The sequence below is a fragment of the Netta rufina genome (assembly GCF_964035555.1).
Source record: "Netta rufina genome assembly, chromosome: 5".
NCBI lineage: Eukaryota > Metazoa > Chordata > Aves > Anseriformes > Anatidae > Netta > Netta rufina.
Window position 1 is genome coordinate 39,646,979 of NC_140128.1, and position 17,206 is coordinate 39,664,184.

Consider the following 17,206-nt stretch of genomic DNA (forward strand, 5'->3'; position numbering starts at 1 on the left):
CGTTCAGATATGGGTAAAGCCCTGGGAGTGTGTGAATTTAGACTGTGCGCACCTTGCTGTGTGCCTGCGTGTTTTGTTTTATTTTATTACAACACCTCAGGCAGATCTGTGCCGAGGACCCCCTCAGCGAGGCGCGGTGCCGGCCGTGCCCCCCCCACCCCCCCAACGGCCGCCCGTGAGGCGAGGCCCCGCCCCGCGGCGCGGGCCCGATTCGAGCGCCAACGGCTCCCGCGGCGTGACGCAGGCGGCGGCGGCGGTCACGTGGGGCGGAGCGGGGCGGAGGCCGGCCCCGTCGCTGCCCGAGCCGCCGCCATGCCGCTGCCGCTGCCGCCGCCCGGCCGCCCCCGACACAGCGCCGGGCCCCGGCCCCGGCCGGCCCCGCTCCCGTTCCCGCTCCTGCCGCTGCTGCTGCTGCTGCTGCTGGCCGGCCCGGCGCGGCCCATCTCCTTCCAGCTGCCCGGCAAGGCGCGCAAGTGCCTGCGGGAGGAGATCCACCGCGACACGCTGGTCACCGGCGAGTACGAGATCGGCGCCCCGCCGGGCTCCTCCAGCGGGCCCTCCGCCAACCTCAAGGTGACGGCACCGCCACCGGGACCGACACCGCCACCGGGACCGGGACCGGCGCTGCCGCTGCTCGGCTCGGCCCGGCCCGGACGTGGCGCGGGGCGGGGCCGGGGCGGGGCTGGGGGGCGGCGGGGCCCGGCCCGGTGTGGGGGCAGGGGACCGGGGCCGGGCCGGGGCTGGACCGGGGGGCGGGAGGGGCTGCTCGGGAACGGGGTCACGGCGCAGCCGGGCACGTGGAGGCCCTGCGGCAGCTGGCCCCGGTTGTGGGCTGCCTCTGGAGCCCTGCTTTTGGTTTATTTTATTTTATTTTATTTTATTTTATTTTATTTTATTTTATTTTATTTTATTTTATTTTATTTTATTTTATTTTATTTTATTTTTAATCTGTTGCATCATCTATAAAAGGAAACGTGTCTGTATGTGGGCAGCTTACGTGCTTTAAAACCTTCCCCTGGTGAGGCACGTGTATTTCAGGTTGAGCACATCCCCCTGTTTTTCTCTTACCGAGCATCCTGCTTCTCGGGTTGCCCACCCTGACCCCTCAGTCTCTTAGAAACCTCCCCTTGTTACAGAGGCCTTGCCTAGGGAGGTGGTGAACACTTCAGTCTCACTCTGGCTTTGCTCCTGAAGCAGGTACCCAAACAGGAGTGCTTCTGGAAGCTCCATTTGACCAGAGCTATGAAGTTCCATTTTGCTGAAACTATAAAATCAATTTGATGTAAAAATCAGTAAGTGAAGGTCCCACGCTACTCTCAAAAGCCACAATGGGCACATAACCACCTATGCCATTCCTGCTTTCCATCTTACCGCTCAGGTGCAGCCACCTGATGCTCTGGGCCTGCTGTGAGTGTGGCAGTGCCTGTGCTAGGTGCATGCTTCTTGCTCCTTGTGTCCCAGTTGCTGTGAGAAAACACAGCTCAGGACATCCACCCGCAGTGGTCTCGCTCCTCCCTTGCTGCCTGGCCTGCTCCAGTCCCTGGGATGGGGCCACCCGAAGGTGGGAGGCTGGTGGTTAATTGTGGCCGTGCTCGGTGCAGCTCCCATCCGTGAGCTGAGCGGGGTGTTTGTGGTGCTCCCACACCAACAGTGGCAGCCTCTGTTGCGAGGAATCCTCGCGCCCTGCCAGCTGGCTGCAGCAGGGAGCCTCGGGGCGGATGACGTCCCGCCGGCATCACATCACGTGCGGCTGTGCCGTTGTAGGGCCTGGCGGGACGGGGAATCGCTGGGCTCTTTGTCAGGGGCGAACAATGCCCTGCCTGTGGAGGGCCGTGTTACTGTAAATAACGTTTGAACATCATGAAAAATCCCTTTCAGGTCAGCCTCTCCCCCGCAAGTGTTCTGGCTGGGCTTTTAGCAGCTTCTCCCACCCCCGCACGCCCAGCTGAGCTGATGCACGGGGCTGATTCGGGGAGCAGAGCACAGCTCTTGCCATCTCAGATCCCGATTGTGGGCAGGCCGTTGGAGCTGGAAAGGACAAAACCAGCTCAAGCAGCGCAATATCCTCTCGCTAAAGATTAGCTCTGCTCCCAGAAAGCCCTGAGGGAATAATGCTGGAAACAACGGGGGCATTTGAGGGCTTTCTTTGCGGTGTTCTTGTCACACAGCTTGGTGAGAGCCCAGTGCCAGCCCAGATGTGCAGCCAGGCAGGTGCCCTGGTTTTCCTGCAGCACATGGTGACTGGGACGTGTGCCCGTGTGCCGTGCTGGCACGGCCAGGTGCCTGCAGCCTGTGCCCGGCTGCGTGGCGTGCGCTCATTTGTGCACAGCTCGGACGCAGGTGGAGCTCTGAAAGGGAGCAGCCACGGAGGCTCCGAGGTGTTCTCAGGTAGACAATGCCATACGGCACAGGGGCAGCAGCTGCACGTCCTGCAACACACGGTTATGGAGCAATCTGTGTGCAGGGGGAGCTTGTTCCTTATGCCCTGAGGCTGCAGGATTTATACCCTTTATTATTTTTCCTGCCTAGTGTAGCAACTCATTATATCCACGTAAAAGTCTGTACCTGTTCCAAATATGAGCAAGCGGTCAGTCTCAGTGCTGTCCTGTGGCAGGGAGTTAATTAGGTGTTGAAATAAGAAAAGAAGCGTTTCCCTAAAATCGTTTTGGGTACGTAGCCTTTCCATGTGGCTCTTTTACAGGGAAACAAGGTTGTAGATTGCAAGGTTGTAGACTTCAGTTGTAAGACGGAGTAAAGGAGAATGTCTGATGTATCTGCTCTGTACCACAAAATATGTTCTGCACCTCTGCCTTCTGCATCCTTGAGATGATTCTCGGGCTCTTCAGACATACCTGCTGAGGGAAACCGGGAAACAATGCAGAGGAGAGTGCTGTTGATTTTCTTGCAGCATGGTAATGCCTGCATTTTTTTACCCAACTCAGTGTATTTCGAGCAGCTTGACCTTTTAATTGAGCACAGCAATTGTCTCAGTCTGTGCCACGGAATGTGTGTCCTTTTTTACTCTTGGGTGAAGCATTTTTGTAGACCGTGTACAGTTTTTACCTATTCTTAGTAATTTCAGAGACGTAGTGCAAAGCAGTCATTACTCCGTCTGTGTAGTCTGAGTGAGTTCTCTGAAGTGGCCACTTCTATGGACCTTGGCACCCTGACCTTGTGTAACTTGGGGCTGCGCTGATTGTTCATTTGTGGGGTAATAGATACACCCTTCTTTGTGTCATCTTCTGGGGAATGAGCCTTTTTTGTCCCATAAGGCTTCTCTGCGTCTGCTACCATGGGAGTTTCTGATTTTTGCTTGCAAAAAGAAGGCAGTGAATGACAGTTTGGCACAGCTCGAGTTCCTAAATGCAGCCTGTATTCAGGGGTTATAGGAGGAAGAGAAATCGGTGTGGTTTTCGGTTTTGGGTCGGTTTTCTTTTTTTTTTGGTTTTGTTTCTTTTTCTCTATTTGTTTTGTTTATTTGTTTGAGTTGGTAGTTACAGAGAGGCACTCTGGCTTTGTCAGCTTGGCGGGGATCCGTAGGGGAGGAGTTGATACAGGTGCAAAGAAGAGGGGAAACCTCCAAAATCAGAATGTGGCAGATCCAGGAGAACTCGTACAGTTTTTATGCTGAGTGATCCCGTGGCAGTGCAGTGCTGTTCCTTACCCTCGCCGTCTCTCTCTCACACAGATAACTGACTCGGCGGGACACATCCTGTACGCCAAGGAGGATGCCACGAAGGGCAAGTTTGCCTTCACCACTGAGGACTATGACATGTTTGAGGCCTGCTTCGAGAGCAAGCTTCCCGTGGGTAAGTGTCCTTTAGCTTCTGGTGAATTCGGGTGGGTGTGTGCATGAGAGGTACGTGGATTGTGGTTCTGAGCAGAGTCTGCAGAACATCTTGCCTTTTAAAGCTGTTTCTCTGGAGTTTGTGGACAACCTCACTGGTGCAGAGCATTTGCTGTCTGTGTTGCATTTGGAAGTTAAGTATTCCCCTGTGGCTGCTGTACAGAGTGCTCAGGTTTCCTCTGAAAGAGGCCTAAGAAAGGGGAATTATGTGTTCCTCCTACACAGGTCAGCACAGTTGCAGTGAATGGCAGCATCAGGGTGCAAGCCTCACCTCTCCTGCTCTTTTCATGCTTCTCATCCTGCAGTCAAGCCAGAACGGAGCACGATGCCATCATTTCCAGGACCTGGCCTTTCTCCCCCGCTGCCCATCTCTCCCCATTAGCTAGAAAGTGACCTGCAGAGCGTGTGCTTGGCTGCAATCCTGTTAGGTTAGCAGCACGTGGCCATGGTTTGCACCCACAACTGCGAAGCAGTCAATAAAGGGAAGGGGAAATGAGCCGGACGTCAGCTTTGCATTTGTGCTGCAGGGATGGTTGCCTAACGAGCACCGAGGCTCGTTTCCTGTGAGGTGACGCATGTGCTGCTCTGGGTGCCCGGGCTCATCCTCGGGACAGATGTGCTGAAAGCAGCCAGCACGTGGCTTCCAGTCCCCTGTGGTGTGGGTGAGCCTGTGCAAGCTTGTGAGTGCTCGCGTCTCCTCACCGTCACTGTCTGAGTTCTGCTCCCTGGAGCTGATTCTCCCGTGTCTTACCGTATAGACCCCGAAGAGCAGTCACTAGCAGTGTTCCCCGGATCTGCTGAAAGGCAGCATCTGCTCTGCTCTGCTCCGTGCAGAAGATGCAAGTAATTTGCAAGCTGCAGAGGACTTTCCAGAAACAGAAGGCCATCTTTATCGGTTCGGGGAGGGATCTGGCTTGAAAACCTCTTCCATCATATTTTGCAGATGAGACAGTGACCCCAAATGCTCAGGGTTCTGCCTTTTCATGGTGAAGGTAGGGCTTCCCAGTGCTCCTTAACGCATCGAGACATGCAGGCCCCGGTGACTCATCCGGGAGAGCTGCTGCTGCTATTTACTGTCCCACACCTGGGTGTTTGGGAGGCCTCCAGACAGTGCCACAAACCCTTTCAGAGATCACGCACTGAAGTGGGAGAGGCTTCTTTCTTTAGTTGTGTCTAGACTCTTACTTCAGTGCTTGTGACCAGAGGTTTCTTGCCTAGCCAGAGCCTCTTGTGGCTCTTTTTGTTGCGTCAAGTGTTTGCTCCTTGGCTTCCCTGCCTTGTTGCAAGCTTGTATTGGAGCTTTTGGTACCAACGAGGATAACATTTGTAAGCGCAGCTTCTGCTCAGTGGCTAGTGGGGACTGAAGTGCCAAAATCTAGAGCTGTTCAGTTGGGCAGTTGGATCTTCTTCCATAGGCCTTCTCTTTAGGGTCCTTCAAGCTGCCAGTTTCTTCTTTGACCCAGGGGCCCCACAAACCTTGCTGACAATTTTTACTGCGTGATGGGTGTCTGCAGATTTCCCCTGCTTGTGCTGGATTTTAAGGAAATGTTGAAGCAAGGGAGGTGGCACCGTGAGGCCTGATCAGTGCAGGACTCGGTTGAGGTGCTGTGGAAGAAGTAACCGTGTCACAAGGCAGTGCCTCGTTTCCCCTTTAATGCAAGCAAGGGGATGGGGCAACTGACCAGGCTCTCTTTTCTCCCCATGTTTCTCCTTTCCTTTTCATAGTTACCTCAAGTAGGTGGTCAGGACTTGCAGTGCTGCAGCAAGGAGGGCGTTGGAGCTCTGGAAGAGGAGAACTGTTGGTAGAGGAAGCCCAGAGCCGTTGGGCCCTGAGAGATCTGAGCGACTGGGATTTCTCAATCCTTCACCGCAGAAATGAGGAAGAGGAAGTGAGAAGGAGATCCTGTGCAGAAGGCCCACACTAGGAGAGGGAAGGAGTTCTTAGAGTGCTCCTTGAAGCTGTGCGTGTTCGTACGATGGGCTTTTTGCCCCGCTTCCAGGGTGGAAGGATCCTGTCTTACTGACCACTGATCTGTTCCCAAGTGCACTTACTCTAGCATCATGAGCCAGTTCCTGACAAGCACAGCACCAGACCAGGTTGCCCAAAGCCTTGAGCACCACCAGGGATGGGGCATCCATAGCTGCTCTGGGCAGCCTGTGCCAGTGCCTCACCACCCTCTGGGTAAAGAATTTCTTCCTCATGTCTAATCGAAATCTGCCCTCTTTTGATTTAAAGCTGTTGCCCTTTGTCCTATTGCTACACTCCCTGATTAAAAGTCCCTCTCCCGTCTCCATCTTTACCTCTTTGCTCCTTCCATAATCCTACTTTTCCCAACTTGGGGTTTAATACCTTATTTTTTCTGGCATTCTTTTGTGAAAAAAAAATGACCTCCAGTTCAACCACCTTGTTTTTGCATTGACTACAAATGAGGAGCTCCTTTAGTCTCCTAGGAAACAGCTCCGTACTTGCATGAGATAACCTCTTGAAGACCCTGGGGGTTGTAGGTATCAGCTGGATGGCTTAGCTGGGACTTGCTGCTTTTTTCGGTTTGTTTTACTGTGCTGATCTGATCTCTGCTCTGGTGAGCCCCAGCTGCAGGAGGTGTAAGGAGGCGCAGAGGATCTGATGAGCTTAAGGGAAGCTTCTGCTTGTGCCTTGGGCTCAGTAATCTTCTGGAAGAGCAGCTTGAGGTTTTCCAGGGCAGTCTCTGACAACGTTAACCTCTTGCAGAATGTCTGCTTTCCATCCCCTTGCTCCCAGCAGCTCTCATTTTTCTGCTTTCTTGGCAGCTCTCCCCTCCAGCCTTACAAATGAATCCTTCCAGTTCTGTTCTCTTCACTGTCCTCTTCATCTTTCTCATCTCCTCCTGGAAGCTCAAGTTGTCCAACCAAGTTGCTGTAATTTAAACAACATAAAAACCCCTCTCTGAACTGCATGCTTCGCATTTTCTTCTGCAGCTACTGTCAATCCCCCTGCCTGCCAGTCTGCAGACATGCTGATAGGCGTCAAAAGTGGTCTAAACTTGTGGCTGGAGGAAGGAGCACTGCATGGTTGTGTACAACATGTCTGTTAAAGAGCATGCTAGGTTTTAAGTTCGTTTTTACAGTAACTGGTATTTTATACAAAAACATCCTAATTCTGATTTATCTATGAGGCTCTTATGTGGCTGAGTGAGAATTTTGAGCTGCAGTATCCTCAGGAATTAAGAAACAGCTTGCAGATGATAAGGCTGATGTTGCTAGTGGATCATTCTGTGCTCTGACAGCAGTAGAAGGTGGAGGTGATTCCATTCTGCTGTTGGAAGAGCTGTTCAGTGGATAGAGACAGAAACTGGGGATGTTGCATTGAAGACCTGCAATATGTTGCTGCCTCTGGCTGCAGTGACCCCGTGTTACCTGTATATTGAATTTGCTTGTGGGCTGAGGGAACATCCACCTGGCAGCTACCTAGGGCTCGGTGTGAGAATTGGACGTGCTCCTGGAGAAAAGCTCTGAAGTTTGCAGTGTGAGGGAATTCAGACCTTGTGCTGTGCTGGCAGCTCGCTGGGGACAACTGCGTGCCCCCAAGTGCTGGGCTTTGGGAATGTGTTGTGTACAGACATTTCCTTGGTGGGTGGTAGGGTGCAGTATGATGCTCGGGTCAGCTGATGTGCTGCATTCCTTCAGAGTGTCTTAAATTCATAGACGTTTTTCCCCCCCTCTTGTGAATATTCTCAGATATGAGAATTTGTAGCAGTTAAAAAACAACAAGGAATTAGCAGTAGGCTTCTCCAGCAAGGGGCCACAGCCTTAAAAGATACTTGTGCTGTTGACTGCAGCCTTATCCTCCTCACTGTTTTTGTGGCTGCAGACATCTTGGGGTTTGCATTTGCAACGTGGGTCTGAGAACAGTGTGTCTGGTCAGTTCTTTCCCTGTAAAGATCCTGCAGTAAAGATGCTGCCTTCGTTTCTGCAGATAGTGCAGCATGTGAGGATCACTAGTCCCCATATGCTGCCTTCCTCAATTAAAGCAGCTTTCCTTCTCCTTTTCTAAATATAAAATCACTTCCCACCTCAGTAACCTTGGTGGCTGTTGGTGTACTTCCTGCGAGGAGGAACACGGGCTTCCCAGCTTGAAGAGTTGTCCCCCTGGTGACTTTAGCCAGGCTGCCTCGTGGCAGCTGGTATTCATTTCTAATCCTCTGCAGTTTTTACAGTGATTTGCATCCTACACACACTTAGCACTTTTGGTTACAGCTTGTTCCCATTATCTTTGGGAGGCTCTCCCTCAGCCAGGATTTATTCTGAAGTCTGTATTTTTAGGCTGGACTGTGCTGCCTCCGCAGTTAGCTGCAGACACGGAGGGGAGGGATGTTGTGAGGCCTTCCTCAGCGCTGGGGAGAGCGAGCTGGTGATTTCCTGGCAGGCTGAACATTTCGCACAATGAATCCTTTCATTATGCTTCCAGGAACAGGGAGGATGCCGGACCAGCTCGTGATTCTGGATATGAAGCATGGAGTCGAAGCAAAGAACTACGAGGAGGTATGTCCCCTGGCTGCCTGCCCCTCGGACTCCCCTTTCCCAGCACTCACGTGATGCTATTTGTAGATCTGGGGCTCATGATGGGAAGCCGTTTTCCCAGCGGTGATGAAAGCCTGTCTGCAACTTACAGTCCCAGGGAAGCTTTGTCTGCTAGGGGAAAAAAAAAAAAAAAGATAAATATCAACTGACATTCGTTCTGGGCTCTGGGAACTGGAGCCTAATGTGTGAACTTTTATTTATATCTTTGCCAGGGCAGTGTGACCCAGCTTCTGGGCATAGGTATTACAAGCAACAAGATACTGAGATGTGCAGTTTCCCCTGCCCTAGCAGTGGAGGGTATTTTAGGTGAACGTCAGAGCCTCCTAAAGGTCAAGCTGCATCGTTACTGCCTTCCTCACTGGGAGATGTGTTGGCTTGACAGCCCTGAAACACGGTGCTTGTGAGTTTCTAAGAACTGGCCGTATATCAGTGTAAAGGTATTTGGCAGTTGGTGTGAAATGTGTATTTGGTTTGCAGGCGTCACACTGGGAACAGGCATCAAACCCTGAACGTTCCCATCCTGGGAGGACACAGCTTGCTTAGCCCCGGAGCAGCTGTGAGGAATAGCAGTTGCTTTGTGGCTGGGCCAGTCTGGTGGTTTTGGGTGCTGAATTTTGATGGCTTCTGTGCTTCTGGCTTGCTGGAATTTGGGGTCGAGCAGCCCCCAGCAGAGCCTGAGAGTTGTTAGAGGAGAAAGGTTCCTGCCTTAGGGAGGAGAGGGCAACAGAGGAGACTGCGTACGGTGGCAGTTAGGGAACTGATGAGTTTCTCAGATGGGCATGTTGGGTTCTGCTGTCCTTCTGAACTCTGGGCTAGCCGTTCCTCCGTGGCTTACGTCAGTACAGTCACTGTATGTGAAGAGTAGAAAAACTGCTTGGGGCTGGGGAAGAGCAAAGCTGTCAGTGGGCAGTCTGTCCGGCTAAACCAGCTGTTGGAGGATTACGAGATGGTGAAATCCTACGTGGTGACCCCTGAGAGTGTAACCGGGAGGACTCTGGTGACTGTGTTTACAGAATGTCTTTAAAACAGCCCTGCAGATTACTCTTGAGTTACGTTATCAAACCCAGTACGTGTTACTCTTGTCCCCAGTGTAGCTCTACCAATGGAGAAGGGACAAATGTAGGAAAAGAAGAATTCAGACTTGCAGTCCCACCTGAATGGAGATCTCGACACTGCCAACAAGCGTCCTTGCCTCGTGGGGGACCTCTGAGGGACAGGCTGTGTCGAGCCTTGTTGAGCGGTGTGTCTGCGAAGGACTCAGTCTCACCTAGTGCTTGTAAAGCTACTACTGATCTTTAGTAACTGTTTTGTAGTGTTTTTTCTTTTTTTTCACCCTCTGCCCCAGGTTGCTAGAGTATTTGTGTTTTAGGACTTGACAGGTTGTTGTAAGGCCTTGAGGGGAAGGCTGCTGCCAGATTTCTCTCCTGGAATTGCTGCCTTTTTGAACCTTTTCTTCGTGTCCTCGGAGCCAGTGGTGCCTTTGTCCTCCTCCCACTGGTTCTTGCTGAACTCCTACAAGAGTTGATGCAGGGGTTGGATTAGGGGCAGTGATGCTGTCCTGCTTGTGCGTGGGCATGGGCAGTGAGAGCAGGGATGATGTCCGTGCCTGGCTTCATGAACTTGCATAGGTGCAGATGTGTTTGGAGCAGAGGAGCTGGGAGAGTGATCCAGGTTAGAAAATCTTACTGCCCCGCTGCATGGCAGTGACGGGCCTTAGTTCTCTGGGATGGGAGATACACCTTTCTTCAGTCAGTAAGTAGGAGTGAAAGGACTTCTCAGAGGACACCGAGAAGGCTTGGAGATTTAAACTTCTTAAAATTCCTTTCCGGATGAGCAACTCCTTGCCAGTTCCTGGCTACAGTCTCTCTCTGTGCTAGGCAGGCTTTGATGCACCTTTAAGTGGCCCCCGAGAAGCTCAGTGGAGTTGTCTCAGCTGTTTGTTTGGTACGGATGTTCTTGTGCCTTCCAGGACCGCGGTGTTCCACCACCACGGAGGCTCAGTGGGCTTTTTACAGACTGTCTTGGAGCAGCAGTGCTCTTTGGTTTCACTTGGGCTGAGAGAAATCCAGGTTCTGTGTGTGAGAGTACATGCAGGACTGAAATAGGCTGTCGTGTTTTTGTAGCTACACCTTTTAAAAGCAGCTGAAGGGATGCAGGATGGAGCAGAAAAAACAGAGTTTTTCCCAGGGGAACCGTTCAAGCCTGTGGGTATGGAAAAGTGCCCTCCAGGAGGATAACGGAGGCAGTCAGCTCAGGGTTGTTTTGTCAGCAGAGGTCCCTGACCCCTTGTCCCTGGTACAGACCTGCTGCTAGAGCTGTGTCAGCAGAGTCCAGGCCGTAGGCACGCTTGTGCTGCTGCTAGGGTTTTTTTTAGCAAAGATCTGCTGGCAGATGTGCATCCTGGCCAGAGTTTTGTCAGTGCAGCCTCTTGACTAGAAAGCCGGGAGGGTTTTAACCTCTCATTTCCTACGCCCTCTTCGCACGTGTGCTCCAAGCTGACACTGCTGCGCTGGCAGATTTAACGTACAGCTCACCTCAGCATAAAACGGCTCAGATGACTGCTCGAGAGCCTGCTGCTTACCCAGATGTGTGTCATGCGAAGACCCTTCAGTGTCCTGGCGGTGTCTCAGCAGCGCTGCAGCTTGCCCGCTCCCCCAGCGCCACCTACTGCCTGCCGGTAGGGCTGGGGGTGCCTCCTGAGCCTCCTCTGCGTCACCGTGGGGACACCCGTGTGCTTTTGGTGCTGAGCCTTCCCCGCGTGGCGTCACCCTGGCGTTGGCCTGTCTGTCAGTCGTGGTAGTGGCAAGTCCTGTGTGAGAACCAGAGTTTTCCAAAGCAGCCGTGGCAGGAAATGCAGTTAGGAATGTCCTTGTCACAGATTTTGCATGATGTTTAGTCGGGTTATGGTCAGGATCAGAGCAAGGACATGTGCTCATACACTCAGCTTCAAGTATTGCTGTTACGGAGTGAGCTTTCTAATTGAATTCCCTGTAGATGTTTCTTTTATATACAAGTCTGTAGCTTGCAGGTTGCGTGGTGTGCACAAAAAGTGATGTTGTATCAAACCAGCTTTTACGAGGGAAGCGTATTTTTATCTTTCTGACTGGCTCAAGCGTAGCCCATCCCGAAAGGTATTCCCACAGCGGCATCTGGTGGCAGCTGCAGTGCTCTGGAGCTGCGCAGCCCTGCCAAGAGCGTGTCCTGGCCTTGAGCTTCTCAGCTCACAACCCCCGGGCTCCTGTGGGTGTAAGCGAACCGCTGCTGTCAGGATCAGGCTGCCCCGACTTTCTGGGGCAATGTTTAGCCAAGCGAGTCTCGGCGCTAATACCCAGTGTGCACAGCCAGCAATATTACACACGCCTGTAAGTTAAAATCAACTTACCTTGAGCTGTGACTGCTGTTCACTGGAGGTGTAGCCACGTGGCAAGCTCCTCTACCCACTTGTCAGAAGCCAACTGTGAGTAAGGGAATGCTAGGCCGAATAAGGAAGGATGTGTTGTGTGCATGCTGAGCTCCTCTGGTGAGTAGGAGGGGCAGACCCGAGTGTGTTTCAGCAAACAGGTGGGAGAGGTGATAGCAGTTTATGCAGTGGGAGTTCCTGGCTCGTAGAGGTGTTTCCCGAGGGGGAAGGATGCCCCAGATCTGGAGTGTGTGAGGAGGAGTGGTGCAAAATGGCAGTAAAAGCCCGTGTAGGAGCTTTTGGCTTTGGTTCAGTGACTGCCTGACTCTCATGTTTTGTAGATCGCTAAAGTGGAGAAGTTGAAGCCTCTGGAGGTAGAACTGAGGCGGCTGGAAGATCTCTCAGAGTCTATTGTGAATGACTTTGCCTATATGAAGAAACGAGAAGAAGAGATGAGGGACACGAATGGTAAGAGACTGTGCTCCTTTGGAGGGCTGGAGCTCTAAGACCCTTACTTCTGCTGAACGTGTTGGTAGGGAGAACAAGCAATTACAGCAGTCTCTGCCTGTTCCGTTCCTACTAAGAGAAAGCCCTCTCTCTTCCCTTGAGCAGTCGTACTGTCTTGTTTCCCATTTCTAGAAACCATTTCTTCCTGTCTCCATTCCTAATGAGCATTAATCTTACCATTTCATGTTGCCCATTAACCGAAGTTTCACCTTGTTCCCTCTCATTGTTCCCCCTGCGTTTATTCTCAGGTACTGCTGGTGCTTGGGCGCCCTCGCCCTCGTGGTGTTTGATATCTTGCCTTTGACGTTTCGCAGGGGTGGGGAGAGAGGAGGGCGAGGTTCCCAGGGTTTTAAGGAGCATCCTGTGATGTCAGACTGCCATGCAATGGGTTCTTGTCTCTTTCAGAATCGACAAACACCCGGGTTCTGTACTTCAGCATTTTCTCCATGTGCTGTCTCATCGGACTGGCCACCTGGCAGGTTTTCTACCTGCGTCGCTTCTTCAAGGCCAAGAAACTGATTGAGTAAAGGAACAAGTCCTCCTCCCCCTCCTCCCAGACCCAGCTGGACACCGCTGGGACCGGCCGTGCCCCCCGGAGCCATCTCACAGATGATACCCCCTGACTGGAGCTTTTCTGCAGGAACTTGGACCCCAAAGGGGGAGGGAACCATAAAGCTGGAGGCAACTGGGGACTGGAGAAATCCTGTTGGATGTTGAGGGTGGGGCAGCTTGTGATGGGTTTGGGGTTTCCTGGGGCAGCGATTAAATAAAAAAATGATGTTTCCATGACAGCTGCAGCGAGCTTTTTGCGCTGTCTGTTCCCCTTTTGTAATCTTGATGATGTCTCCCATCTGTCTGTGACTGTAGTGTTACCCTGAGCCACTTGGTCCTGCTGAGCTCTGTAGGTGCCATGCAGCCAGCACCGGGGTGGAGTGAGGGATTCCCTGTTCCGACCAGCTGGGATCCAGGCCTCATGCAAACGAAGGTGAGGGCAAAGAAATAGGATTTACCATTCCAGCAGAGCTTGAGGATAATAGAGGGGGGTCCAAGGTTTGGTCCCTGTTGTGGACCTTGGTGTTTCTCCCTGTGGGAGCTGGTGGGTCAAGGCACCTGAGCATACGATGGTTCAGCCTGGAGTAAGGGGAGCCTTGGAAGGACAGCTTTGTAATGTGTTTGAGCTTGGGAAGCAGAGCCCTGCTTTGCTCAGAGAGGCTGTCCAGCCTTGGGCCTGCCCTTACTCCATGTGCTTGTCTTGGATTTGCCTCTCTTGTCCTGAAATGATGCAGCAATTTTCCTGAAAGCTGTAATCAGCAGCGACCTTTTGTGCAGAGAGAAGGCCTCAGATACAGTCACAGAGCAAATAGGAGCAGGTTATGCTAGGGAACTTGATCTTAAATTGAGCAGGAGACTTTTTTCAGCTAATAGTGTAACGTTTATTCAGCAGGCAGCTGGCTGAATCTCATTTCCTGAGACCTCAAAGCAAGGTGAGCTGCCGTTGATGTGGAGCGTGAAGGCCTGTGCCCTGCTTTGAGGTCTGAGGATGCAAGGGGTGCTTTGAAGGACGGCGGAGGAGTTGTTGGAAGAATGGGGATGATCTTGAAAAGCAGTACAGGGTAGGAACAGGCTAATGCTACATCCGAAGGGGGTCTGAACTGTGCCCTCAACAGAATTGTTCTTCTGTGCGGTACCACAGAGAGCAAGCAGCCTCTCATGGTTCCTCAGCCGTCCCGATGGAATTACAATGAATAAGCAGGCTGGGGAAAAACAGGCAGGTTAACTTCCTGGACTTACATACTGCAGTTTGTAGGCAGCGATTAAAATTCTTTCACCTTCTCTGCATTCCTTCAGAGCAAACGGTTCAGCAGCACAGCGTTCTGGTCTCACGTGCCTCGACCCTTCTGGCTAGGGAGCAGGTTATCATGGCCCTGGGTCCAGCCTACCATTTGGGAAAAAAGCATTTGTTAATAATTGACAACCTGAACCTGATCTGTTGCCAGGGGGAAACGGTTGTCCAGGGTGAGGCTATGGGAAAGGGTGAAAAGATGACTTACTGTCATTGAACAGCGTTAGTGTTTTGTTGCTCCTTTGCCATCACCAAGATCCTGGGGTTGTTAGTTCCACTGGCAAGTGCTTATATTGCTTTTTCTTTTTTTTTTTATAAAGCCATATTAAGAATCCAAGTCCACTCCTCTCCCTTTATCCTTGTACGTTTTTAAAGCTGTTACACTGCAGAACAGCAGTGATGCCACAGGACTTAATTACAGAAGTCATTGGAAGGTAGCTTTAGGTCCTACAGTTTGAAGCCTGTAGATCTGTTAAGGTTTTTGCTTTTGTTTTTATATGAATTGAAAAGACAGTACAAGCAAGGGGCCTTCCCCGTCTTGTCCGTTGTGATTCCCTTCTCCCCATCCTTCTCGGAGTATGAAGACACCGTTCTCTCAAAAATGTGGTGAGGCCTTACGTCCTCCAGGTGACTGTTACAGTGTCATCGCTCTGGTGCTGCGCCTTGGTCCTCGCCGCGCTGGGGTGGGTACTGGGGGGCAGATGTGGGGGACTAACGGATTTCTCTGTAATGACTGCTTGGGGGATTTTGTCAATTTTCTCAAATAAAATTGCTTTGGGGAAAAACAACCCACTTTAGTTGTCTGAGTCTTGTCCTCTGTTCTCTTTCTGGGGTTGACACAGCCGGTGATGGTCATTCCAAAAAACTACTCTACTAGAAGTTAACATTTGTTTTTTTCCCCTTCCACTCTTCCTAATCATGTCCCTCTTTACATGGAGGGGTCTTGAGGCCACCAGCTTGTCTTGTGCTTGGCTGTGAAATAGTGCTGGTGCTCTAGAGCACAAGGTTTGATTATTTTCACTGCCAGCTCCCAGGGAGAATTTACTTCATTAAGTCAAATCAAATTACTTTCAGTTTCATGCTTTAGAGGAAGATTTAAATTGTCACAAAGATGAGTTTGCCCTTTGCGAGTCAGCTGCTCAGTGAAGGGAGTGATCTGGTATTTACCTCCTGCTGCTGCCAAATCTCTGCCGAGCCTGTGAGCCCTGTGCCAAGCAGGGACCGAGCGCGATGGCACATGGCAGAGCTGAGGCCATGCGAGAGCTTCAGAACCAGTTAGTGTTATCAGGGAGAGTTTGGAGAGTGGGAATTCCCAGATCTTTGGATAAGCATCAGTGTCTGCAAGTTCTTGCATGGATGAATACTTGAGCATGTGAAATCGTACAGCTGTTTTCACGCGGTAGGTTGGAGGTGGGTCTGAGCCGCGCTGCGGATGCGGAGCTGCCCTGTTCGCTCCCTTTTACTTCTGGGAACCGGGCAGAATTGGAGCTGTTACAGATCCTTGGGTCTGAGCCCATCTTTGCGTGTGACAGATGCATCGCTGGTGAATCTGTAATTGCCTGTAGCAAACGGCATCAGACGTACCCAGCCTCTTCCACCCACTTGTCAATGTGACTAACAATTTAATTATCGCAGCGCTCACGCTGCGTGTGCGTGCCTTGAGAGACAAGCAGCTCGCACTCGGTTGCTCATTTCTCCCAAGTCGGTCAGATATTTGAGAAACAACCCGAGTGCACAACACCTGCGCTGCCTCCGAACTGGCAGATCGGTGCATTTAACGGTGGAGCAGCTGCTGAGGGACTTTTGGCTCCAAGTAGTTTGCCAACGTTGGCAGGATCATTAGGGGATTCCTGCCTCTGCGTTTTGTAAGGTCCTCCAGCAAAGATCCTGGGAAAGTAGCCTGGGCTCTCCTACCCGCTGCAAATTCATTTAATGGATTTGTCTCTTTAGCTGTGCCCTCTGCTGTGCTCGTCGTGCTGTGGCTGGAGACAGCTTTGCCAGAAGTGAGCAAAATCTTTGGGAAATGAGCTTCCCAGAAGTCACTTTAAGGTTGCTTGGTGGGAAAGAAAGAGCACAGAGCTGGACTGGATGCATCTTTCAGAGGAGAAAAAAGCTGGGTCAGAGAAATGTGTAGCAGCTTGGTTGTGCTGTCTGCTGCCCTTCCTCCACCCCCAAAAATTTTATCAGGCCTATCTGCTCGTTCTGTTCTTCCTACCCCAAATAACCACTCACTGGTGGTGTGGTGACTGTGGGGAAAAACTGCCTGTTGGCATTCCTTGGATCTTTCTGTAAGCTTGAAATCGATGAGCCCGAGCTTTCGCTGCAACACAAACATACTTTGTTCTGTGTTGCCTTTAGAAGCCTGTTCTGCTTCGTGCTGGAGGTCTGTTTGCACTGAAAGGAGCCAGGGGTTGCTCTGTTTCAGCTGAAGTGACAGATTTTCAGCAAAATGTCAGTAGTTGATGCCTGCCTATCCCTTGTGTTGCAGGTGGTGGTTTATCACCTCAAGCTAAATGCATTACCTCAGCCTCGAGTGTTCCCAGCGTGCTGAAATAGCCTGTCAGAGGGCCCGTGATCTCCAGGTATCTGTACCGGTGATCTCAGCTGTGGGGATCGTTTGATTAGTTTGTATTTGGAGCAAGCTGCCGTACCCAGGAGGACTATCTGACTTGTTTTGTTTCAGTGTTTTACACTAAAATGTTGAATAACTTCTTAAAAAAAAAAAAGAAAAAAAAAAAGGCAGGCATAGAACCACTCTTGGATAGTTCAGTCTCATTTCTATGCTTTCCTCTGTCACTCGATTTCCTTTCATAGTTGATATTCCCGAGGAACTTTTCCCCAGAGCTTTTAAACCAATTACACGATGTGATCTTTGCATAAGCTGCACCAGGCGGTTTGGGTAGTTTTAATGAGATGAACTGTTCTCCTGGTTCTTTAGGGCACGCTGTTCCTACATCTGCTGAGCAGATCATGTTTGTGTTCTTCAGCTACACTGCACTGCAACTCGAGTCTGGTTTGCTGCAGAGCTGTACCCTCTAGGTTATTTTTT

The 17,206-nt window shown here is 51.4% G+C and overlaps 1 protein-coding gene across 1 annotated transcript; it reads left to right on the forward strand.

Annotated features, from left to right (window-relative positions):
- The first annotated feature begins 257 nt into the window (after nt 1-257).
- Nucleotides 258-13,105, forward strand: TMED10 (transmembrane p24 trafficking protein 10). The gene is made up of 5 exons (XM_084287503.1): nt 258-573; nt 3,689-3,809; nt 8,295-8,368; nt 12,149-12,275; nt 12,720-13,105. The coding sequence occupies exons 1-5, from the start codon at nt 313-315 to the stop codon at nt 12,839-12,841; spliced, it is 705 nt and encodes a 234-aa protein (XP_084143629.1). The 5' UTR covers nt 258-312; the 3' UTR covers nt 12,842-13,105.
- Nucleotides 13,106-17,206: the final 4,101 nt, after the last annotated feature.